A 25,758-nucleotide genomic window follows, 5' to 3' on the forward strand; every position below is an offset into this window, starting at 1 on the left:
CTCTAAGATCTAAGACCAATCAAGTAAGAGAGCCCAGCAATAAGTAAGATGAGTATATTTTATCCGCCTTGAAGCCCAGATAATACTCTAATAGTTATGGTCGTCCTATATAATTATATAGAACTAGGTACTAGTTGCACTTAGGCTAGACAGATAAGTCGATAACCATCGAGGTAAATATAGTGGAGCACGCACTGACTACTTCACCAGTTGATATTCAAAAAGCGTGCTAATCGCATAGACCCATTTCCTCCATCACTGTAGGCTGCAAGGCAAGTATTGCACTGTAGTACTGTACCATACAACGATAGTCGATAATAACTGTACAGTGTACGAATCGCGGTAAAAAAAAAGTCCGAGGCATAAAAAGTCCTAAACCTAAAAAGTCCGGTATATATTATATATTATGTATGTATATATATATAAAAAAATAACTGATTAAACCATCATAAAAAAAAATTACTATAGGTAACTATAATATAATGTATATGACATATGTACAAAACAATATTAAAAAAAAAAAAAATAACTTATTCAATTATCGTCAAAAAAAAAATAATATTATATTTAAACTCGACACACCAGATAATTAAGATAAAGGCAATAAACATAGTATAATATCTATTTGATTTATTTTATATTGCCGATATCGGTGTCTACCTAAAGATTATTTATTAATTTCGTCAGGTAAATCATTTAGTTACAATTTATATTAATACTAATTGGAAGTATATCAATAGACAATAATAGTATAATTGTATATCACATCGTATTTTTATTTTACCTAATTATAGGTACCGGACTTTTTAACCACGGACTTTTTTACTCAGACTTTATGGTAGTATACCACAGTGTACGAGCCGTAGTGTGGTATAAAAAGAGTGTATCACAATTCAAATGTAATTTTAATATATAAACTGTCATGAAATCATGATACACCGTATATGGTATTATAGCCGTTGAACATAATATTATTATTTTATATTTTCTTTTTCTTTCTGGTAGGTATTAATGTATTATTGATTAATCATATAATCAAAATTATTTTGCACAGGCGACCTAATTTATTAATATTTTAGATTTGAGCAGAGCGATGAATGTATTAAAATTAAAATTTACAATGTGTTTTTTTTCTGTCTCATTACTTTTGGGATTGTATAAATGCTTTAAGCTTAAGCTATGGGTATTGTTTTAATTAGAAAATTGAGACTAGTTAGTACTATAGTGGGAAGAAGGAGTCAAAAGTTAAGCTTACAATAATTATAAAAGAACTTACATGTTGGTGACTGGTGTATTCAGGCCATTAAAACATAAACCTCCTTTTTCACCAACCACTATATCCTAGGCTAACAAGTCATTTTCGTTCAGAATCATTTTTTGTATACAATAGTACATATCATTGGATTCAAATTTAACATCCTAAAATATATAATAGTGATCCACACGGCACCTAATGTACATTAGAGCTGTACTCACTTATTAGCTTTTTTTTAACGATTACCATTAATACAACTGTAAAAAATGATCATGCAATGACACACATGAAAAACACATAAATCATAATTACTATAAGAGTAAGAATTTTAAAATAAATCTCTTGTATATTTATTTACAAAATTAATTCCATTTTCAATAGAATAGTATTACCTGTATGTTTTAACTAATTATTATAATTTTTAATAGATACTCTTAAGACAAATTCAAAAAATATCAAAACAATATTACACAATTTCAAATTAATAAATGACTTATTAATTTATTCGTTAGAAAAAAAACCAAATAAATGCTTTTTTCAATATTTTTTTCATAGATGCACAGTACAAATTTTTCTCAGATTGATGAACTGACAAATAATGTGAGTTTTAAATATAAATTATATATTTATGAGTCTCAAAATATTAATAAACGATTAAAATAATATGAAAAACAAAGTTTATTTTGTGTACACAAACATTTTTATTTGTATTATTAAATGGTATAACAAAGATAATTTTAATTTTTCAATAAACGAACGAAAATACTTAAAAAACTAATATTATGAAAAAAAAATTGAATTGCAAGCGCAGTTGCAAAAGTGTGGACTGGCAGGAACGGATGGCGGCCGGCCGCCCGTGCTCGGCCGACGGGATTCCGAGGCGAAAACTCGGGGCGAACCACCGCACTGGTTCGTGTGTCCGATGTGTCGTTTTCGCCCTGGTGCCCCGCCGGTCGAGTTCGAACTGCCGGCCGCCGATGCCGCACACCGATTGGCCCGGAAACGCTGCGGCCGGTCGCAAGCACGTCTCGCAACCGGTCGCAGCGTAGACCGCGCCGCAGGGTGTAACGGAAATCCGTTCCACCGCCATATTTAGCTGAATCTGTTTAATATCTAACTTGGCCGGTAACAGTATCGATGAATATAAGAGTTAAAGTTAAGTTTTCCTTAAACAGACCATCTCTCGTTAAATGTTTCGATTTCGTGTGTGAATTCGTCTCTGTAATCTTCCCCCCCTGGGTGATCCGACGACGCCACACTGCACCCGCAACCGCAGATGGTCTTGAAGACCCTGCGGAGACCTCTCCGCAGGGCCGACAAGAATCGATTCTTTTTCTTTTGCGATGGAGCCGTAGTCTTGTCCGTGTCAATTATAGATGTTTGCGACAATGTCTGTACTTCCGTGAGGCTCACTACCGCGGGCGGCGCAGCAACCTCAACATTTTCCATATTGCAGGGACCGAGTGTTTCAATAACACAAGTCGAAGTTTCAACCGGCGCATTGGTGTCCGCTTCCACGAAACGGATGACGACGGAAGTCATCAGCTCCGTGGAATGCGCCGGCGACAACGTCTCTACTTCCGCGGGGCACACTACCGGCCTCGCCATCTCAATATCGTCCGTCTCGGGACCGGGAATTTCAATTTCACAAGTTTGAGTATCGACCGACGCATTGGTGTCCGCTTCCACGAAACTGATGACTTCCGTCGTCATCAGCTCCGTGGAATGCGCCGGCGACAACGTCTCTTCTTCCGCGGGGCACACCACCGGCCTCGCCACCTCAATATCGTCCGTCTCGGGACCGGGAATTTCAATTTCACAAGTTGGAGTATCGACCGGCGCATTGGTGTCCGTTTCTACGAAACTGATGGCTTCCGTCATCAGCTCCGTAGAATGCGCCGGTTTCAACGTCGGCTCCTCACCTGGGTACACCACCGGAACCGCCACCTCGACATTTTTCTTCCCAGTACTGGGAGTTACAATATCAAAAGTTGAAGTATCGACCGGCGCATTGGTGTCCGTTTCTACGAAACTGATGGCTCCCGTCATCAGCTCCGTAGAATGCACCGGCTTCAACGTCGGCTCCTCACCTGGGTACACCACCGGAACCGCCACCTCGACATTTTTCTTTCCAGTACTGGGAGTTTCAATATCAAAAGTTGATGTTTCTACCGTTGACAATACAGGCGACACATCTGGATCATATAGATCGGATTCAATATCATTTGAACTGGTTGGATCCATAATTAAATATATTTTATATTTCGACTTGAAATATAAATACAAATTTCAATTTATATAGAAAATACAATTTAGGTATTACAAAACTTTTTGTACAAAAAATTGTTTAGACACCTAGCGAGTATGAACAGTAAGTGAATCAAAAATTTTCTCTATGATACACTTCTTAGAATATCGCCTTGACAACAATTAAAAATGACATAACAAAATACTATGAACAGCCAATAGATGTATTAAAACTCTTAAATAAAATACTACAGTTTTTATAATTTAATCATATTTTATTATTTGACAAATTTTATTGGAAAAACATTTGTAATTTACCTACTATTTACTGTTATAAAATACTAAATAGTCGGGAAGTGGGTACCGCTCTGCTGTACATTAGTGGGTGGGGTGGACCTCGGACTAGGGTAGGTTAAATTTGAATGCAATGATAGGTATCATTGTATACGAAAAACAATTCTGAACGGAGATGATTTGTCAGTCTAGAATATTTAACGTTAGATATAAATATAAACAATTTTATGAATTTTGAACTACAAAATAATTTGCAAATATTCATGATTTTGACAAGTTTTTGTCAACATTTGAACTTCAAATGCTAATAAAAAAAAATTGTGCCTATGTATTCTTATAATTTTTTTATCGCTATAAGAATAACTTATATGAGGAACTTTGTATTAATTTTTCAAATATTTTGACTCCACCAAAAAAATTTTATCGACACTTCAAAAAAAAATTCTTAGGAAAATTGAAAATTTCATTTGTCTATAAATAGCTCACAAAAAGTCAAAATATTTTGAAAATCAAATCACGTAAAGAAAATGACAATCTAAATAACTGGTAAAAATTTTAAGTATTTACGACTTATACTATTTGAATAACAACAAATATCAAAAATCGTTTGAGGCTAAACCGTTATTTAACGCGGTTTTGTAAAAATTTAAATTTCAAACATTCATAAAAAATTTTTGTCTACATCCGGTAGAGTTTTTTTTACAGATATTTGAAGAAAAATTTATGGAGAACCTTGTACTAAATTTTCAAAACTTAGTTATAAAAGAAAAAAATTTTACGATTTTCCAACTACAAAATTACTTGCAAATTTTCGCAATTTTGACATATTTCGTATAAATTCGAACTTAAAGCACTTATAAAAAAAAATTGTGACTAACGATTTCCGATTTTTTTTTATCACTTTAAGAACAACTTATAAGAAACCTTGTATTAAATTTTCTAGATTTTCTGGTCAGCCAAAATCTTTTTATCGTTATTTAAAAAAAAAAATACTTAGAAAAATTTAAAATTTCAATTATCTATAAATAGTTCAAAAAAAGTTGAGTTATAGCAAAATAAAAAATTCGATTTTGACGAAAACTAGTTTTGGGTAAGAAATCCCATTTTTCCCTCATTTTTTTAGGGTTTTTCCCTATTCATTTAAAAGATAATGAAAATTTTTAACTTTTGACCCCCCAAAGTACCAACTAGATTCAATTTCCTTTTCAAAGAGGGGCTGAAGTCAAAAATCGAAGCATTTTTACTGCTCCAAATGTTGTCGATAGACACAAAAAAAAAAAAAAAAAAAAAACACACATCATTATAAAATCAAAAAATCTTAGTACCATTTTTATCGGGGAAAAAAACAAAAAAAAAAAATTAAGAAAAACTAAAAATTGAAATGTTTTTCGACAATTGATTTCTCTATTTTGTAAATAACTGTAAAACCTTGAAACTTTTACAATGTAATTAAATAATCATGTAGATAAAAACATAAATGATAAAATTTTCAAAATATTTTGAATCTTTTTGAGGAATTTTTGCATGCAATTTTTAGTTAATTTTTTTTAAATTTATTTAAGTAGATTTTTTTGGAGTTTTTAGGGCATTTGCTTTTCTTAATGAATTTTTGTGTATTTTTTTAATTAATCGACATCCTATCTTTACTGACTACTCGTATAAGTATTTCATACTGGAACTAAAAATATTAAAATACTGTTATTAACGATTACTTATTGGTCATAGATATTTGAAAAAAATTCAAAATAACATTTTGTAACAATGTTAATTTTTTTTTTATAAATTGAAAACATTATTTATGGAGACAGCCTCTTTACTAGTTGTACTTTGTACAATGTACTTATATTATTTTAAATTTTACTATACACTGTAACATTTTTTATTTGATTTCATAAAGATATAGATATTATCTATTTTATATTATAAGTCTTTAACCTATTTTCGTAATTTTACGGTATTTATAGAAAGATTATTAAATTTCAAGTTATATAAGTTGATATTATATTACGGGATGATTAATATACATAATTATAATAATTAAATATTAAATAATAAATATATTATCTCAATATATAAAATACTATATACCTATAAAATAGTTTATTAATTTATGGATAAACGAAAAAATAATCAAAAGTATAAAATTTAACTATCAGGTATTAGAAAATAATTTTTGTAAAGGACAAATATAATTAGATATTATGTCACTCTTATTTTATAAATTTTTAATAATATTATTGCGTATTCTTAGTTTTGTTTTTTTCTCTAAAAGTATTCATTAATTTTGAACATTTGTTGCAAATTAAATTGTTCAGCGCAATTTTTTAACCTAATGTTTTTATATCTTTGACTAATTGCTATAAATAAATAGCGTTCATGACTTAAAATAATAAAATTCAACATTTATTGTTGATAGGTATTTATGTTTATGACGAATGTCGTGTGCTATTCGTGTACAGTGTAATGTAGGTACACGTACACTGTTTTTATCAAGTATTTTGGGTTTTTTGTTCGTGCCATGAGACATAATTGAAAAACAACAAAATTATCTTCCAAAACCATATTACAAGAACAAAGTACATTATCTTATATTAATCTAGCGTAAGTCTGAATGTTTTATAAGGATGTCGGACGATAATGTTCTAAATAAAAATAGGTATTCGGAAAAAAAATACCCAGCTATAGGAAAATAGAGCCCAACTAAAAACATCACTTTTTTTAAAAAAAATTTACATTTGTAGCTTTATTTTCAATGTAACACTTTTTTGGCATAGGTCTACCAACTCGTATATCGCTTGAAAAGTTAATGAGTGCAAATTAAAAATAATGAGATAAGCATACCTATTAGATTTTCTAATGACAGTTAGCCACAACATTAGAAAACAATGGTACCTACTAGGTTATTATGATAATTATTATTTTATATATTTTTAAATTACTTACATTTTTTTACCACTCACATATTTTAAATTGTATACAAATGATAAATGACAATTGACATTACTTTATTCTATTTATATTATGATTACATTTAATTATGTAAATCGAAATAAAAACGAGTTTATTGAAATAAAGGTAAATTGTAAAATTAAAAAAAAAAAAGTGTTATGTGTTTAGTTGATAAGGGTCTTTTTTTTTCTTAGATTCTAAAAATATTATGTTGTATCGTTCAATCGTTCAGTGCAGTTTGTGATATCGTAGTGGCGTAGTGGCGGGAACACGAATTAAAATATCATTATAGTGCATTTTTTAATTCGTGGGCGGGAAAATGCTTCTATTTATTTCGATAACGACAGCGCGCTCTAGTATAGTTTATTAACAGGCCATCATCACAGAACCGCTAACGTCATTTTACATTTATTGTGGTCGTGGACGTTCGTTATGGTAAGATAAATTTGAATTATTTATTTGATTATATACCTAACCTCAATTCATATCTTCCATGCTATGTTCATGTTTTCCATGGAATTTTTGTGTTTTGTTTATTTGTGGGTGTAACTGCAACTGCAGTAGTGACAGCAGCAGCCGTCGACCGAGAGGTGTAGTAGTTCGTGTAATTTTTATTTTTCGTCGGTTCTTATTTTTTAATATGTAATTTATAATTTAAATTGACGTTGTACTAAATTTAAATGCCGTGGAAATTTAATTATGTTTAAATTTATGTTTGTGTTCAGTTCAATAATATTAAAATAGGTAAGTGTAAAGTTGACATTTTTGTGTATATTATTTTTTCGGGTTTATCTAGGCGTTAACAGTTACAAAATTGATTTTTTTTTTTACACACGCTATCCGTTTTATTTCACACGCAACCTTAAGTACAACGTAGTAGTTATTATAAAATACGTGACCAGAGCACCACTATTCGAGCTTAACATTAATTTTTTTCCCCAACCAATCATTTTATATCTACGCTTACCTATTGTTACATTTGTTACATTGATTTAAAATGTCATGGGGGTAGGGGTCACTCATTCATAATATTTATGAGATACTGGATATTATAAACTATAAAGTATGTATCCTTCAACTGTAATTGACTGTTAAATTGTACATGTAAGTTACAAAAGATAAATGCCAATGTATGACTGAGGTCCTATTGACCTATTAGAATAATGGTGTTGGTTGTTCTATTACTACTTTAGACTATTTTTTCCATCAGATTTACTTTGCTGCTAATAATAATTTTCTTTATTTTAACTTTTATTTCTATGTTGCTATTAATACTTAATAAGGTAATGTTTAAACTATATTGTGCTACATAGATATATAAGTATATAACTTAAAAATACTGCAAAATATAAACTCTGTAATAGTTTTAGTTTGTATGAATTTAGTAGTATTCTTATTTTATTACAAATTGTAAATACATATTTGTAATATTAAAATGAACAATTTTATAAATATTATTCAATTGTCTAATTATATGTTATCAGTAAAAGCATTTACATACACTTTAAATTAGTCACTATTTTCAATTTTAGTTAGGTATATCAAATTCTTTAACTTATAACTTATATTTATGCAATTTAAATATGATAAACATTTAGCATGTATCTAGGTACTTTAATTTATCTATTACAGTTATAATATTTTTGTTATTTTATATAATATGAGTTTTGAAACTTATTTGTTGTTGATTAAATTAAGTTGAATTTCTAAATACAAACATTTCATTTTTAATTAAAATTCCTAGTTGGCATTAAAATCATTATTATACTTGTCGCGTTACCAGGTAAAATTATTAACCATTTGTCTTTTAACTAAAGGTAGCTGATTAAATTTAACACTAAATTTGTGTTTCCCATGTAGGTATTTCAAAATAATCATAAAAAAAGTTACTTTTTTTTTATAAATTCACTTAATTTTAGTTTTAAAATCTAGACAATTTATTCTACTTATGACTCATACTGAGTCATGCTTTTATTTATCTCTATAAATAGTTTTCTTAGTTCTTACTGCTTTCAGATAAGAAGTGTGTAATAGTTATCCATTTTTCTATTTATAAACAATGACATTTTTTTAAAAAAAAAAAACAACAATTATTATAATGAACAATATAAAATAATTTAAGCATTATCAAATTTAATAACCTTTATTAGTAGCTATATTAATAAGTTTGAAAACAAAAAAAACTTACATTAGTCTTAATTATACGATTAATATACATTGTAATTATAGTTTATTTTCTTAATCTTTATCTTGCATTGTGTGGTATATATTTAATTAATATAAATTAATATAATAATTATCTCGTAAATAATAAAATTCTTAATAGTTATATGATTTTTTTTTAGTTTTTAATCAATTTATTTGGAGCATAAGAACATCAAAATGTACAGCATTTCCAAACATTTACTGTACTCTGCTGAATTATTATTTTTATTTCTTGTAACAACTTCATCTATAAGTAAGTACCAATATTATTTATTAATCTACATCATATATTTATGTTATGTACCTACTTAATAAAAGTACATTATTATTTTTATTTTCCAAAAATAAAATAAAATTCTGAACTTTTGAAATATGACAATTTAATTGATTTAAGTTTAATTATCAATCTTTTTTTTTTTACTTAAAAAAACTTAATAAATATTAGTGATTATTTTCTTATTCCATAAATATTAACATGACAGATAAGAATTCAAATGTGTTTATAATTTGGCAGATCATTAATAAATTATTTCTTATATGTTGATTATTTATATATTTTTATCAAATGATTCTAGTTCAATCTCCACCGAGAATTGTCAAAGAACCGTATACAGATGAATTATTATTTCAAGTAGCCACTGTTCAAAATCAAAATGTTAGACCATTTGTAATTGATTGTGAAGCAGAAGGAGAACCTGCTCCAAAGTATTATAATTTTAAAATAACATATTTGATGTTAAAATTGTATACAATTTAATTTTCTAAAATAATATATTTATAATTTTTATGATAGGTATCGATGGATGAAGAATGGTAAGAATTTTGATTGGCAGGCATATGATGATAGGATAGCTCAACAACCTGGTCGTGGTTCATTAACTGTTACTGAACCCAGAGATGAAGATCTTGGTATGTTTGTTTTTATATAATTATTGGTTAACAACTTTTATAATCAAACTACATTTTTCTTTTACAGGACAATATCAATGTTTTGCTGAAAATCCTTGGGGTACAGCTACTTCTAAATCGGTGATGGTTGTGAAAGCTGAATTAAATTCATTTAAAGATGAACCAAAACTCTATGTTGAAGCTCAAGAAGGTGATCCATTTAGACTTGCTTGTCATCCTCCAACTGGATGGCCTAAGCCAAATGTATATTGGCTGATAAGGGTAAATAAAAATAATTAATTTATATAAAGCATACATACAATAAATAATTATGATTAACATTCTTTTAGAATAAAGCAGGTGGCTTAACAACTGTTAACAACACTAGAATGACATTAGATCCAGAAGGTAATCTCTGGTTTTCAAATGTAACTAGACATGATACTAGTGATGGATCTACATATTTTTGTTACGCTGAATCATTGACAATGTATGTATATTTTCATTATTAAAATACCATGCAGAAAAATAAACATAACTTTTGTAATTTTTAGGAGCGAGTATAAATTAGGAAATCCTGTAAATTTGAATGTTATTCAATCCGCAGAAACTGCTTTACAAAATAAATATCCACCTACTCAACAATATGTAACTAGAAGAAATGAAGTTGCGTTGTTGGATAAAAAAGTTGAATTGTTTTGTATTTATGGTGGAACGTAAGTGATATATTATACTTGTTTTTATATATTTGATTTGTTGTTTATAAACTTATTATTTTAAATGTATACTTCCAGTCCCTTACCAGAAACTGTTTGGCTTAAAGATGGAAGACCTATCCAATCCAATGAAAGAGTAAGCCAAGGAAATTATGGGAAAAGTTTGATAATTAGAAAAGTTAAATTTGAAGATAAGGGAAAATATACATGTGAAGTTAGCAATGGTGTAGGATCACCTCAATCATATAACATTGAGTTAGATGTTATGGGTACAATAATATTTATATTAGTTCATAGTTATAATTTACACAATAAACTTATTTATACAAATTTGTTTTCTACGAATTAATTAACAGCTGTGCCATATTTTACTGTGGTTCCACAAATCGTCGAAGGAGCTGAAGGGGAAACTGCAGTTATTAGATGTGAAGCAAGTGGTAATCCAGAACCTACAATTAAATGGATTCATAATGGTCGACCATTAAGCGAAGCTTCACCAAATCCCAGACGTTCTGTTACTTCTAATTCTATTACAATTACACCATTGACTAAAAATGATACTGGAAATTATGGTTGTAATGCAACCAACAGTATCGGATATGTTTACAAGGATGTTTATATCAATGTATTGGGTATGTTATTTTAAAATTGTATTAAAATTGTTATAACTTTTTAGTATATCAATAACTTTTTGTGTACTAGCATTGGCACCTGAAATTACTGAACCACCTCATAAAGTAGAAACTGTTGATGGTCGTGCTATTACAATTGGATGTAAAAATTTTGGTGTACCAAAACCACACGTAAAATGGACAAGAAACAATATAGAATTAACAGGTGGACGTTATTCAACACTGGATACTGGTGATTTACAAATAAGGTATGTTTCATCAAAGAGGACCATTAAAGTTAAATGTATTGATATTATTTAATAACTAAGAGTTTTACATTCTTGTGTAGGGAATAACACATGCAGATATAACGGCACACTCTCTTAATATGTTTACCAATCTCTTAATAGAGTTATCTTTAATAATTAATAATATTTAAATTATTCTTATTATGGTACCTTAATTCATTTTTACTTATTGATTTAAACATTTTGTTTTAGTGAAGTGAGTTTTACTGATGCTGGAAACTATACTTGCATTGCTACTAATAACTATGGAACAGCTAATGCATCTGGAACACTCACTGTTAAAGGTATGTAATTTAATGTATATAATATATTGAGCCATTTATTTATATAACTAACTATTATTAAAATAATAACATTTAATTTTTAGAACATACACAGATCACTGCTGAACCAGAAGACTATGAAGTAGTTGCTGGAGCAGTGGCCACATTTCATTGTACAGCAACTTCTGATCCATCTTTGCATCTTAACATTGACTGGTTAGCTAAAGATGAACCTATAAATTTTGACTCCGAACCTCGCTTTGTCAAAACTAATGATTATTCTATGACTATTACTAAGACTATTGAATTGGATTCTGGAATGTATACATGCTTAGCTAGAACTGAGTTGGATCAAGCAACAGCTAGTGCCATGCTTATTGTTCAAGTAAACTTATTTGTATATATGATTATCATAAAGTTTATCTTTACATTGTTTTACATGTTATTTTAGGATAAGCCCAATCCACCACAATTATTAGGAATTACTTGTAATAAAAAAGATGCTGCAGTAAAATGGCAACCCAAAGGAGACAATCGTGCACCTATCCTGCGTTACACTATTGAATACAATACTAGTTTTGCTCCTGATACATGGTCAGTTGCATCAGATAATGTACCTGCATCTGGTCAAACATATATTGTACCAATGACACCATGGGCAAATTTTACTTTTCGAGTAATTGCAGTAAACAAAATTGGTAGATCAAATCCATCTTTACATTCAAGTGTATGTACCACACAACCAGATGTACCTTATAAAAATCCAGAAAACGTTGAAGCTGCTGGTACAACACCAACTAATCTTGTCATAAGCTGGACAGTAAGTAATTTAAATTCAAGGAAATTGTTCAAAAACATTTTAAAAAAAATTTAAAAATATTTAGCCAATGCCAAAAATTGAACATAATGCTCCGGGCCTAAGATACAGAGTTTATTGGAAACAAGACATACCTGGCCAAGTGTGGAATTCAGAAGAAATAACAGATTATACTACAAAAGAATTGAAGATAGAAAATCAACCGACATACCAACGGTATAAAGTCAAAGTAGTTGCATCTAATGAAAAGGGTGAATCTAATGTACTGCAAAATGAAGTCATTGGATATTCCGGCGAAGATGGTAAATTAAAAATTATTATTAACTGTTATTATTTTAGTTGTAATTATTAATTTTTATAGTTCCTGTCGAGACTCCTCAAAATCTAACTGTTTTGAATGTTACTGGAAGTAGAAGTGCAATATTAAGTTGGGATCCGGTTTCACCAGAATCTATTAAAGGACATTTTAAGGGCTACAAAGTAAATTTATTTATTTATTTAATCCCTAAATTATGTTATTGAATTATATTTAATAATTGTTTGATATAGATTCAATTTTGGACTGATAGAGATGGAGAAAACAATATGATTGAAGAGCAAGTTAGTTCGGATATGACTAAAGTGGAAATTAAGAAATTTTTACCAAATGCTAAACACTATGTGCGTATACTTGCACACAACAGTCGTTTTAATGGACCGCCTAGTCAAGCTATAACTTTTAATACTCCTGAAGGAGGTAATTAAATCCTATAAAATCTTATAATATATTTAATATAAAAATAGAATATTTAAGAAGATATCTAATGTTTTCTGTACATAAAATTACTTATTAAATGACAGATTATAAATTAATTTATAGGATTGTAATAATGAAAAAATATTATGTTTAGTCCCAGGACCTGTTCATGGAGTTGAAGCTGAACAATGGGGTTCTTCTGCAATTTTATTAAGTTGGCAACCACCAGAAGAAGCAAATGGAGTGTTAACAGGCTACGAGATTTCATATGAAGCTATGACTCAAGAAGGCGTTGGAGAAAAGTCACAACGTCCTGCTATTACTGATCCTAAACAGACTACTGCTAAATTAGCTTCACTCAAACCATCAACTAATTATCGAATCTACATCAAAGCAACTACTAAAGCTGGTGTTGGTGAACCGTGCGTACAAGTTTTGTATATTTTAAGTTTTTATATTTAAGATAATAATACAGTATTATTGTTCAATAGATTTTTCATTGAACAACAAACCAAATCTCCTTTACCTGAAGGAACTGAATTGGATAAGCCAGAGTTTAGTTATATCCATAAAGATTATAATAATGTTTTTGATACAGTTCGCATTTTATGGACACCTAAACTTGATGGAAACCCAGGATCTCACTTCTTTGTAAAATACAAGTAAAAATACAATTTAGAGAAATGCCATTATTTACCATATCAAGTACCCATGCCATTTTACTTAATTTATTAAATAATTTTTATAGACTTAAAGGTGCCAACTTATACGAAGAAACTAAACCTGAACTTGACACAAATTTTATTGATGTCAAGGGTTTGAAACCAGGAGAATTGTATGAATTTGTTGTAGTTGCTGTAGATGGTAATACCATGAAAGAATCGGATATTGCTGAAATTGAAGCATCAAGCTCAGGTACATTTATAATACTATGATAATGTAATATATAAATATAATAATATAATATGTTTAATGGTATCTTATTAGGAAGGGTTTTCATTTATAACATAGTTATAAACTTATAAACTATAATAGTTTATACATAGATAAATTCCTTATTTTCTACTTTTTATAAATTACGCTAAAATTAATATGTATAAAATACTAATTTATTTTTAATTATTTAGATCCAATAATTCGAAGAAGTGAAAATATGGCTACATCAGGATGGTTTATCGCAATGCTGTTAGCTTTATTATTCCTCATTATCTTCTTAATTATTGTTTGTATTGTAAAACGTAATAGAGGAGGAAAATATGTAGTGCATGAATCAGAAGCTGCCCGTGGTCGCCATGATTATCCTGATGAACCTCATTTTCATGAATATTCACAACCGTATGTATATAAATGTTATACATTTATATTTCTTTTTATTGATTAAAAATAAATTGTATTTGCACTTTTTTTATTAGACTTGGTGGTGCAAAAAGATTAGGAAGTGAAAAACAGTCTCCTGAAAGTGATACAGATTCAATGGCAGAATATGGAGAAGGAGACACAGGTATATTTTTTTCTAGTTCTTCTGCATCAATTTTATCATATTTTGTATTCAAAATGTCTTTTACTACACCATTTATTACCTCATTGCTGTACCGTTTGACAATAACACTTTGAAGTACTAGTTATAATTGAAATTATTCAATTTTATGTAGTAATCACAATTCAAAGTTTGTGTAAAATGTGTTGTTCTGTGTGCATGCTAGTATCACCAAATAAAATCTTAATGACAGTAAACAAATCATTATAGCTCCTTAAAAAGTAAATAAGTTTTGTAAATGATTTTACATTACAACTATTGTGCATTCGGATATATATTGCCTAATGAGATCTAAGTTTTTAACAAACATATTTTTTTTAACCCAGTCAAATAAAAATTATTATATTTTATTATATTGCACACATTTTTATATTTAGTTTATTTTTCAATTCCTGCATGTTAGTTATTGTTTTGTTTTCTCTTCCATATCACTTGTAGAAGGAATGAATGAAGATGGCTCTTTCATTGGCTTGTATGGTAAAAAAAGACAGGGGGGTGAAACCACTTCGGCCGGTTTTGCTACACTTGTCTAAATGTGTGAGTACATAATGATAAAAGAAAATTTATTATTTGTAAAAATCGTATTATTTATATATTTTATGTTTAAATTATACAGCTCAGTTTACCGAGGACGGATCTTTTATCGGTCAATATGGCACTGCTAGAAAAAATCGGCAACAGCAATCTCAACCACAACCACAACCACAATCTCCACTTCAAGCTGTCACTGGTTCGTCCTCTGCTGCCACTTATGTATAATTCTCGAAAAGTATTTTTGACATTTACTCATTTACCTATATAGTATATAAAATATTTTTATGCATTTTTAAAAAAATCTTCCCTGCCCTAAATCCAAAGCTTTTTATGTCAGTATTACTATTTATTATTTGACCAATAACGCTTAAAAAAATATTTAATTGTAAAGATACAGACTATTGTTGTCTTTTGTTGTAACTAATGGTTGTATTTTTGTAACGTGTCTATTAATTTCATATTAGAATTCCTTGTCTGTGATAAAAACATTTTTAAGTCCATGATAAAAAAAAAAATAGTTGTGTTAGGAATACTAACTAACTTCGCTATTTAATTTCAAATTGAAAAGAAGAAAGTAGTATTATTTGTAATATATTAAAACAATTCATATATTTAAATTAATATCAGTATTTTGTATTCATACCATACCAATTAAAGGCATTGTAACTTTTTATTTTGTGCCACAGTCATTCTTAGGATGGTTTGGTTGTTGTTGTGATTAATTCTGTTAATTTAATATTAATTTTAAAATGCACGCCAAGCCTGCGCTTCATTTAACACCTTTTTAAATATTTGTTATGTTTTATATAGACCTCTAATAATTTTATATGTTTACTGTTTAGTATGTATTATTATTTTGTAATCAGTATTATTCATGAACAATGGCAAATTTCTTTTTCTTTTTTTGATCTCAAAATCAAATTAAAATAAAGCCAAACTATGATTTCACATCACATTTAACTATAAAGTGGCCTATGTTTTAATGACAATATTTATATAGAAGATAAACATTTATTTTATTTTTGTAATTGTCGATCCAATTTTTAATATGAACAATATATTATAATATATTTTTGATCAAATTTTCACCACCACCTTTCACTGCCCTTTATAGAATAATCCTTGTTATTATATTTGTATAACCATTTTTTTTTTTACATATTTATGTAACGCATGCATTCCATATAAATAGTTCTTAGTTAAGTTCATAAATATATATTACTATAAATCAATGTAAAGCGTTTTTACCTTTATTCAAAAACAAATATTATAATGTAACATGCCTACTTTGCCTTATAGAGATATATTCAACAACGACACTTAGTATTTTAGTATAACACATTTTAAATAAAATAATGCACCCGAGTTTAGTTTGTAGCCAATTTAGATGTAAAATTTATATATATTTATATATTTTTTTTTTTGTCATTATTTTCCAGTGCCCTATGATTTTATTTATTTATTTCTATTTTGTAAACACAACAGATTGTTATTTTTAAGTTAAGATATATTTTACACATTTGCAGTATTAATCTATAAGTATAATTTTGTATTTTTAATAAACTAGTAAGTTATGCTAAAATACCTAATTAAATGGCAAAGGTAATATGATCTGTTTTTTATTATTACTACAATACTACTTAATGATTTCCATTATTCTTTGATCATAAAAATCACTTACAAATTTGTGTGGTATATTGTTCTTCTTAGATGGCCAATTGAAATAATTTAATAGACTACTCAACTTGGAGATTGTTATAGTACAGTCAAAGTCAAATAGGTAACGTAATATTATTAAGTTATAATTTCGACAGTAATGATTAATTATCATTTATATTGTACAAATAATGTTTATATAATTATTGTACAAGAAAATTTACAAAATTGAAGAAACAAAAAATTAATTATTATATTTTATCTATCATTAATTTATGCCTATGTTTCATTTATAATAACATATATTTGTTATGTAAAGAACAATTTTGATTTTCAGTTTTCATATAATTCAGTGAAATGAATGAATTATTTATTAAACTCCATTTTTTCCAAATTATATTTTAAAAATGATTAGTTAAAATAATATTTGGTTCATTTCAAACAATTGTTAGTAAAGTGTTATTTAGTCATTATGAGATGTCAGAAAATGTACCTATAAATTTTTATTTTCAATTTAAGCGCTGATATTTGAATTAATTCATTGTCACAATTATATTGTACTATGAACTGTGCAATGTTAAAAAATTTAAAATACATAATCACATCAAGTATGAATATTAAATTAGATTTAAGAATCTTTATTTTTTATTTAGTTGGTCAAGTGTAAGTCTGAATTGAATACATTTTTATCTGAATAAAAAATTATAAATTGGTTTTTTTAAATTATTTGGATAAAAAATAGTATACAAATAAAATTGAAATTCTATTTACTTGAGAATGGTTGAATTGATTTGTACCATTTTTAATTAAATATTTAAAAACATTCCAAATCAGATTTTTATAGTAAAAATTTGAGGAAAAACTGAAACTGGTTACTGACATAATATTTGTTAGGGGCATTACTATATGGTACTACTATATTTATATTGACTGTACTTCTGTGGTCTGATTATATTCATTAATTCTAAACGCAAATGGATCGAGTATTAGGTATTCAAGTGAATTGAAATCTTAATAATGTTAAAATAATTATTTAGCCATGATCATAGTTGAAAGTCAATCTTTACAATGATACAAATTGGAAAATTTTGTACTCCCTTGTTTGCTAGTCAATCTTTCAGTTCTTCATCCCTCTCACGATAATATTTAATGAGATTAATTTTCATGAGTCAAGTGTGAACCTCTCAATGTTTTATAATTCTTATCAATGTATTATAATGATTATTAATTTTTAAATCATGATAGTACTTATCATTTTTATTTAAAAAAGCAGAAAATTGATAATAACAAAACTAATACTATATAGTTAAGTTGTAACTACTATAACCAGTAAAATATACTCATTCAAGTAAAATAATTTATGTTACACTTTGTAGTTTGTACCTATCTTATTTAACTTCCTAGTTACTATTTACTGTCTACAACTAGTAATTTTTAAACTATAAATCAAGACTCTTAATTATGTTTATCGTTTGGACCTCATAAACTTTTTCCATATTATTTTAAGTCTTTATTTTCATGATGTGCAAAATATAAAAGTATTAGTTATGTGTGTTATGATACAGAAATATTTGATTTTCAAAAATCTATAACAACTATTTGTATTAAATATTTATCATGGATGAAGAACTTACTAATGAATGTAATACTGCCAAAGTTGTTACTGAAAACAAAGAAAAAAGTAAGTATTCCAGTCATTTGAGATTTTAATTTATTATTACTTATTTAGAATAATTTTATATTCTTATAGTTGAGATATTATTGAAAGCAACCGGTAATGCACCAATTCTCAAGACAAAAAAATGGATGGTTGAAAAAGAAAAGACAGTGGCATCTATTAATGATTTTTTACGTAAATTATTAAAACTAGAACCATCTGATAGTTTGGTAAATATATTAAATACATAATATATATCAGTAAAAGTTTGTTTAACAGGACATCTTTATGTCTATTTTGTATGTTTTTCAACAAAAAACATAACCCACGTGGATTGACAAATACTGTCAACTATGCGTTATATTTTAAAATTTGACAGAAGGTTATATCACTTTGTTCATTTTTAATTTTAATATTGATATGATTAGTAATTTCATAAAGTGGCAATATATAATTATATACCTTACTATTTATAGATGTCTCATTATTTATGTAATTTTAGTAATAAAATTTAATCATAAATTGATTTATTCAAGAATAACAAATTAACTTTTGCAAACTACCATAGGTTCATAAAGTTATTCAATTCGCCAAATATTATTAAACCAGTCATGCATAATGTATTTACTTTATTACAATACTATTAGATTTAATTTTTTTTTGCATTTAAAAAATTTACATGGAACAAATACATAGGTATTGAATATTCTTAAATTAATTGTGTTATTTAACTATTTCCTTTGAAAATTTTTTGTGTTGAAAATTAGAGTATATAACTAAAAACAAAATTATGATTTAAAATAATCATAATAATTTTGAAAACATTAAAGCTGATTACACACGGAGCGGTTTTGGATTATGATCCGCGGCGATCAAATCCCACTCGTCTAAACAGGAAAAGCATTGTTTAATTTTAGCGAGCAAATGTGGTTGACTGAAAATTGAACATGAGCGATTGTAAGCAGTCAGCGGCGCGGTTTAATCCGTATGAATATGCCATTTGATTTACCCGTGTTTTATTGTAAGCGGTTTTCCGTCAACCACGACCGTATATATGGCCAAACCGCTTCGTGTGTAGCCAGGTTTATGCAACAAGTAAAATATAAAACATGGCAAAATATAATAATAATAAACTTTAGAGTCTGATTTGTTATTTTATATAACATTTTAATTTAATATATATGTATTTATTTTTTTTGCAGTTCTTGTATGTGAATCAAGCATTTGCTCCATCACCTGATCAGACAATGAAAAATTTATATGATTGTTACAACACAGACGGTCGTCTTGTATTACATTATTGTAAAACTCAAGCTTGGGGGTGAGATCATAAATTTCACAAAATTACATTTTGTTTCTTAGGAATTAAAAATCGTTTAATTTGTGACATTGTATTATAAGTTATTATAATTTATAAAATTGTTAATAAATATACAAATTGTTTATAAAAACAATTGTTACAATTATTTAAATGTGAATGGTCAAAATATGATATTGTAAACAATAGTCAATTACAAAGTTTGTATTACCCCAGGTTAAATAATAATTATTATCATTAACCATGTTATATACCAGTAATCGCAATCAAAAAACACTCATAATGGTTTTAGAGTTGTTATGTATTCTGTAAGTCTGTATGCAAGCTTAAGACTCAAGGAGAAGACAGCTTTATGAAGTTTAGGTCTCGACCGAAATTTGTATACTGACAAAAGAATACCTATTGGCTGTTTTAGTCTTTTGGAATAAAATAATAATATATTAAGTTATAATCAATGAATTAAAATAATATAATAAAGAAAATATTAATACTACAACTTCTACAACTTACAGAAACCATAACTAATTCAATTTAAAACTATTGGAAAAATTAATATATTCAACCTAGAAAGAATTCCATATTAAAAATGATCAAATAGCTGATGACTATGTTATAATAACAAAATGTATTTTCAATAATATTATACAAAAATAATCCATTCAACTATAATATAACCTATGTAAGACTAGATTAACAACATGCGATATAAAAATTCACAAAGGTCAGTAGAATTCCTAAATGAACTTGTAAACGTCACTGATCAATAAATTAATACACACAATAGGGTTCATGAAAACTACTGTATGAGTAAGTATAATTTAGCTGTTAATATATTTATATATCATGTACATAAAACAGAAATGTGACAGTAACTAATGTCAATACCTATTGAATAGATTGTAGAATTATTGTATTTACTATTTACATTACCAAAACTAATAAATTTGCTTAAAGAGGGTGAAGTGATTCAATTAATTTTAAAGACTATATATATATATTTATAAATTGTTAATATGTTACAAGGGCGGACGCAGGAAAAAATTTTGAGGGGCGTTTTGAAAAAAATAGCATTTTTTGAAGGTTCATAAGTGAGAATAACTGCATTTGAAATTAATCATCCATTCATTTCGAAGGGGGGTTTGATCTCCCCCCTTGCGTCTGCCACTGATATATTATGTTTAATAATTGTACATAGAATTAAAAAAAAAATTATTTGAAACCATATACTACTTATTTATAAAAAATATGAAGTGACGGTTCCCAATGATCACATTTACCAATATCAATCAATAGGTAACAAATAAATTTAAGAAATATTAATAAAAACAATACCTAGCAAATACACAGGAATTAGAATATTAAAATATATGTAATCAATTTAATGTTCATATCTGTTATGTCTATAATATTATCTCCAACTCTAGACTTCAGTGGTGAGAGAATAGTTAATATACTTTTTAAAAATGTCAATCAATACTTATAGCCTTTAGGTATTTCTAACTTTAATTTAAGCACGTTTAATAAGACAAAATATTATATTGTAATCGTTAACCTAGCTATAGTCTCTATATGACTATATCTATACAAATAATGTGAATTCAAAAATCATATTTTCAACAGAACGCATTTTGAAGAGGATACGTTTTAAAAATACTATACAAAATAAAATAACATCTAATATAGAAATATGAAGCTATGGCAACAACTGACAAAACAAACAAGCTCACAAGGTATAGAACAAAGGTTATAAAATTATAACATTTTCTACCTACATGTTTTATTTAGTATTTAGACCTCATGTATTAAAAGGAGACAGAATTTGGAGCCATCAAATGCCAGGCCATTCAAATTTCAAATAAAAAAAAATTCGCTTAGCATAATCAAACATAAATCCATATCACTATTTTGATTAAACGACATATGGCCTAGGCCCTGGGTGATCCGCTAAAGGAACTCGTTGGACGGTTATAAGAAGCCAAAAAAATTTGGGTATAGATCTATGATAAATGCATGAGAATATCGACTAGATATTTAAGTACCTACCTATCTAGTACAAATAAATCATATGGTCTCGTCAACTTTACTATGTTTAACAAAATTAAAAACTGTCATTCAACACCTTATAAATTTGGTACTCTTTTAATTTCGATTTCTGCTCATCTCTCATCTGCTGATGTAGATCGTAGGTATAAAACTAATTACTAGCAATTTAATAACAACCTATGACGCACTGAATAATCTGGACAGTCGAAACTAATTTAAGCTATCTGCTACCAGTTAGTTAGTGAACGAAATGAAATAAATGTCAATAAATGTATCTGTAAGAGTTGTAGGACGAGAAAACTTGTTTGAAGTCCCTTTAATAGCTTTCATGGCATTCAGATTGTATAATATATATTAATATGTAATAATATCTTCTTTAAACTGCAGAAGAGTCAGTTACTCTGGAGTCTGCAGAAGAGTTCAGAATATTTAGCATATTATATTCTGTATACTAATAACAGATGTTTTCGGGGGATTCATCGGCTAGGTAATTTAGACTATATATTTATACGAAATATTTCAGAGAAGTATACTACCGTTGATGCTGTTTCGCTCTGCAATCACGCGTCTCTGTGGATAGCGGTGAACATGACGTCGACGACCGATTGCAAGTGATCGTTTTTCTCTTTCTCCTTGCTGAGCACGGCCCGGAGCGATTCGATCGGCGTCGGGTCTGACCGGCTCCTCTCCACGACTCCCAGCAGATCACGTCTGTCCTTTTCGGCCGCTTTCAATCTGTCCGTGACCAGGGCCAGCCTCTTCCGGAGCTCGCGCGACTCGTGCACCGCCGTCATGCCGTGCAGCCGTCGACTGCAACAAGAGTTGCCGCCGTTTTCGGCCACGGACGGCCCGTTCTCTCGGTTCGCCGCCGTCAAAGCGTCCCGGATGCGCGTCATGATCTCGACCAGTTCGCGTTTCCGCAAGACGGCCGGTACACCGCCGGCGGACGAGTCGCCGTCCAACGGCCGCGCAAGTTCGTCGACCGAACGATGGTTCGCACCGGTGGACCGCACCGGTTTCGCTTCGGCCAACTGACGCAGCCGTTCCCTGTCCGCGGTCAGCCGGTCCCATTCCGCCCGCAGCCGCCGGTGATGGACCAACAGTCTGCCGGCAATCGAATTCAACGACCCGTCGTTCGGGGACCGCTTGTCCCACACCCTCAAGTCACTCATCCTGAGCGTCGAAACCGCGGCGGTCGACTCTTCCGCGTCCCGCCGTTTGATCGTTCCCTGCTCGTCGTTTGTGTCGCGCGCCTGCACTCGTGTCCCGCCGAATGCCTCTTCCACGATCCGATCCACCTGATCATCGCGCGTTCTGATATATAGTAAAGTCGTATCATGACTGTGCGGGCATTATATTGTGATGTTTTGAAAAACTAATTTCGTTGTACCCAATGCCGTAATTTGGGGGGGAGGGTCCGGGGGTCCGGGGCCCCCCGAAATTTCTAGAAGTAGAAATATTTTTTTATTATTAGGAAGGTATAACTAACTATACCTATCATACAAATTGAATATTATAATGATCACTTATGTTTTCAACGAGGATATATTAATCAGATTTTATATTTTTAACGTAAAAAATGACAAGTGTTCAGTATCTATATATTTAAAAAAAATTTTGGCTGCTTATAGTTATTAGTACCTTGGTACTTATTATTAATTGTTAATCGTTGAGTTTGTGGCACTGGTATTAACACTAGGTATTAAACACATTTCATATTAATAGGTACACTAATATTTTTCTCTTCATTGACATGTTTATATTCAAAGGTGGACATTAACTATTACCTATAGTTAGTTTATTTTATAATAAACTTGTGAACTTAACTAGTTTAATTGACAGTTGAAATAACTTAGCTTTTCTCAGTTTATTTAAAAATAATCCATCAAGTTAAAAACATTTAAAAATTTTTTGTCTATAGGTATTTATAGGTACGTAAATATTAATATAACATAAAAATATTCCAATACTATAATAACACAAACATTTTTGTTATTTTTCTAGATAAAATAATTTTGTATTTATTAAAATGATATATTCTAGTAAATTAGATAGGCATAAAGCTATAAAATATATCTAAACATTTCACGATAACAATATTATTAATTTATTATAATTTATAATAAGTTGTACAAATAACAATAATTATCGATAAGAAAAATACACCGGACACCAGATTCTGGAAATTAGAAAAAAAATTCAAAAAATAACTTGACAACTGAACTATTGAATAAATATTGCTATAGTACTACACACGTCGTATATTATGCTGTTCTTTATTTGCAGACAATATTATGAAATATGAAAAATTATAGTGCACTTGTATCGACCAGTCCCTTACGTATAGGTATTGTGTTTGATTTAAATTAATAAATAATAATCATGTAAAGTAAAAGGGTATAGGTACACTATAGGTCTGTAGAATATAAATTATGATAAAATTTCAATAAAATTATTGTTTATAAATTAGAATATTAGAAAGACACAGCTACATTTTATGTGATTTTCGTACCAATTAAAAAAATAGATTAACTTTTTTTAAACTGAGTTAAGTTAATACTTTTTTCCTTATAACCTTCTAACTTATCGATCTTGTGTTCTCTCCATAACTTAACTTGAGTTAATTATTTTTATTAATTTGTCCACCATTGATTATATTAGTCAATAGCCTAAAAAGGAGATACTTATATAAAGGTATGCCTATCATAACACTATTTTACTAAAAAAATAATAATCAGTACCTAAGTTCTTTTCAAAATTATAAGTATTATCATCCTCTTGACGGTTTGATTATATAACTTGTTTTTATTTGTATGCCAAAAAAACTATACGAGAGGCTGCCAAAGTGTGTAACTAAGAAGATATATAATTTATTATATAACTTACAACTAGCTCAACATCTTCAAAATATTTTCTTTTTGGCTGAGACATTTGTTTAGACATTTGTATACATTTCTTATAAACTGAGATAATTTCTTTGATATTGTCTAGTAATACTTTTTGTTTAACTTTGTAAGTGTGAATTTTGGCTTGAAAAAGTTTTTCTTTTATGTTATTATCAATTTTTCGTTGACTGACTTTTGGTCGTATAGGATATGTAGTAAATTTATAATTGGACTTTTTTTCCCCATTCGATGTTCGTAAGCTTTGAGTTTTCTTCATTGTGGTTTAGTGTATTTTAGTATTATTTGACATGTTCAACTTGGAATGTTTGTAAATCTTATTTATATGTGTAGCTATTGACAACAACAATAATACAATTAAATAAATCAAATACTAAAAAAGGAAAATATTTAAAAATTACAAACTAACAAACTACATTATTGTAAGAAATACATAGAGTAATTATATAATGTCATGTAATATAATGTAATGATCATTTGTCCCTGTGTAAAATAATCATTTCGTGTAGTCTTTTCAACGTAAATTTGAGATGAAGATGTCAAAGTAAGTACAAAAATAGTAGTCACTAGTCACTCGGTACCCAGAACTCTACAGAAGAAAAGACACACAATTTATGAGTGGGGACGACAGAGCCTCCCACTTGTATACCTCATTTGAAAATGCTAGGACTAGAGCCCTCTAATTTTAAAGTCTAGTTTCGTCTATGCAGCATGCATTAGCATTTTAATACAAGGATGCATGAATATTTAATTAATTTAACAGTTCAATAAAATTTAACGGATCAATCACGAACCACTAAATCATGTTTATCGTAATTTTT

At 28.7% G+C, this 25,758-nt stretch overlaps 4 protein-coding genes across 9 annotated transcripts; 2 read left to right on the forward strand and 2 right to left on the reverse strand.

The window, feature by feature from the left end:
- Positions 1 to 1,932: 1,932 nt before the first annotated feature.
- LOC114129029 (mucin-17-like) lies at positions 1,933 to 6,879 on the reverse strand. 3 transcript variants are annotated; one of them, XM_027993650.2, is made up of 2 exons: positions 6,740 to 6,879; positions 1,933 to 3,450 (listed from the first exon to the last, which is right to left on the reverse strand). In XM_027993650.2, the coding sequence occupies exon 2, from the start codon at positions 3,302 to 3,304 to the stop codon at positions 2,423 to 2,425; it is 882 nt and encodes a 293-aa protein (XP_027849451.2). In that variant the 5' UTR covers positions 3,305 to 3,450; positions 6,740 to 6,879; the 3' UTR covers positions 1,933 to 2,422. The 3 variants fall into 3 exon arrangements, with proteins under 3 accessions (XP_027849451.2, XP_050054865.1, XP_050054864.1); XM_050198908.1 differs by lacking the exon at positions 6,740 to 6,879 and having other exon boundaries at positions 1,933 to 2,863; positions 3,035 to 3,531; XM_050198907.1 differs by lacking the exon at positions 6,740 to 6,879 and having other exon boundaries at positions 1,933 to 3,177; positions 3,346 to 3,529.
- A 413-nt stretch (positions 6,880 to 7,292) lies between these two features.
- On the forward strand, positions 7,293 to 16,971 carry LOC114129025 (neuroglian). 2 transcript variants are annotated; one of them, XM_027993644.2, is made up of 23 exons: positions 7,293 to 7,489; positions 9,091 to 9,203; positions 9,526 to 9,655; positions 9,744 to 9,859; positions 9,927 to 10,120; positions 10,189 to 10,328; positions 10,393 to 10,554; positions 10,633 to 10,823; positions 10,911 to 11,186; positions 11,257 to 11,434; positions 11,666 to 11,757; positions 11,841 to 12,121; positions 12,188 to 12,556; positions 12,621 to 12,855; positions 12,915 to 13,033; positions 13,103 to 13,289; positions 13,444 to 13,711; positions 13,781 to 13,951; positions 14,038 to 14,204; positions 14,417 to 14,624; positions 14,702 to 14,790; positions 15,265 to 15,363; positions 15,443 to 15,650. In XM_027993644.2, exons 2-22 carry the CDS (start codon positions 9,128 to 9,130, stop codon positions 15,357 to 15,359), a joined length of 3,744 nt encoding a protein of 1,247 aa, XP_027849445.1. In that variant the 5' UTR covers positions 7,293 to 7,489; positions 9,091 to 9,127; the 3' UTR covers positions 15,360 to 15,363; positions 15,443 to 15,650. The 2 variants fall into 2 exon arrangements, with proteins under 2 accessions (XP_027849445.1, XP_027849444.1); XM_027993643.2 differs by lacking the exon at positions 15,265 to 15,363 and having other exon boundaries at positions 15,443 to 16,971.
- Positions 9,963 to 25,272, reverse strand: LOC114129041 (uncharacterized). 3 transcript variants are annotated; one of them, XR_007603629.1, is made up of 4 exons: positions 24,921 to 25,272; positions 22,571 to 23,332; positions 18,651 to 18,679; positions 15,523 to 15,620 (listed from the first exon to the last, which is right to left on the reverse strand). XR_007603629.1 is itself a non-coding variant. In XM_050198905.1 (3 exons), exons 1-2 carry the CDS (start codon positions 25,194 to 25,196, stop codon positions 22,595 to 22,597), a joined length of 1,014 nt encoding a protein of 337 aa, XP_050054862.1. In that variant the 5' UTR covers positions 25,197 to 25,272; the 3' UTR covers positions 9,963 to 10,111; positions 22,571 to 22,594. The 3 variants fall into 3 exon arrangements, 2 of the variants coding, with proteins under 2 accessions (XP_050054862.1, XP_027849465.1); XM_050198905.1 differs by lacking the exons at positions 15,523 to 15,620; positions 18,651 to 18,679 and adding an exon at positions 9,963 to 10,111; XM_027993664.2 differs by lacking the exon at positions 18,651 to 18,679 and having other exon boundaries at positions 15,481 to 15,620; positions 24,921 to 25,271.
- LOC114129033 (ubiquitin-like protein ATG12) lies at positions 18,320 to 20,127 on the forward strand. Its single transcript, XM_027993655.2, has 3 exons — positions 18,320 to 18,697; positions 18,767 to 18,903; positions 19,876 to 20,127. The coding sequence occupies exons 1-3, from the start codon at positions 18,634 to 18,636 to the stop codon at positions 19,996 to 19,998; spliced, it is 324 nt and encodes a 107-aa protein (XP_027849456.1). The 5' UTR covers positions 18,320 to 18,633; the 3' UTR covers positions 19,999 to 20,127.
- Positions 25,273 to 25,758: the final 486 nt, after the last annotated feature.

Source organism: Aphis gossypii, chromosome 2 (assembly GCF_020184175.1).
Source record: "Aphis gossypii isolate Hap1 chromosome 2, ASM2018417v2, whole genome shotgun sequence".
NCBI classification, from domain to species: Eukaryota; Metazoa; Arthropoda; class Insecta; order Hemiptera; family Aphididae; genus Aphis; species Aphis gossypii.

Coding starts and splice junctions, on each gene's coding strand:
- LOC114129033 (XM_027993655.2), top strand. CDS start 18,634: ATGGATGAAGAACTTACTAATGAATGTAATACTGCCAAAGTTGTTACT. Junction 18,698..18,766: donor TACTGAAAACAAAGAAAAAA/GTAAGTATTCCA, acceptor ATATTCTTATAG/TTGAGATATTATTGAAAGCA. Junction 18,904..19,875: donor TAGAACCATCTGATAGTTTG/GTAAATATATTA, acceptor TTTTTTTTGCAG/TTCTTGTATGTGAATCAAGC.
- LOC114129029 (XM_050198907.1), bottom strand. CDS start 3,499: ATGGATCCAACCAGTTCAAATGATATTGAATCCGATCTATATGATCCA. Junction 3,178..3,345: donor GGTTCCGGTGGTGTACCCAG/GTGAGGAGCCGA, acceptor TGGTGTACCCAG/GTGAGGAGCCGACGTTGAAA.
- LOC114129041 (XM_050198905.1), bottom strand. CDS start 25,196: ATGAAGAAAACTCAAAGCTTACGAACATCGAATGGGGAAAAAAAGTCC. Junction 23,333..24,920: donor TTGAAGATGTTGAGCTAGTT/GTAAGTTATATA, acceptor CGCGATGATCAG/GTGGATCGGATCGTGGAAGA.
- LOC114129025 (XM_027993643.2), top strand. CDS start 9,128: ATGTACAGCATTTCCAAACATTTACTGTACTCTGCTGAATTATTATTT. Junction 9,656..9,743: donor GAAGGAGAACCTGCTCCAAA/GTATTATAATTT, acceptor TTTTTATGATAG/GTATCGATGGATGAAGAATG. Junction 10,121..10,188: donor ATGTATATTGGCTGATAAGG/GTAAATAAAAAT, acceptor ACATTCTTTTAG/AATAAAGCAGGTGGCTTAAC.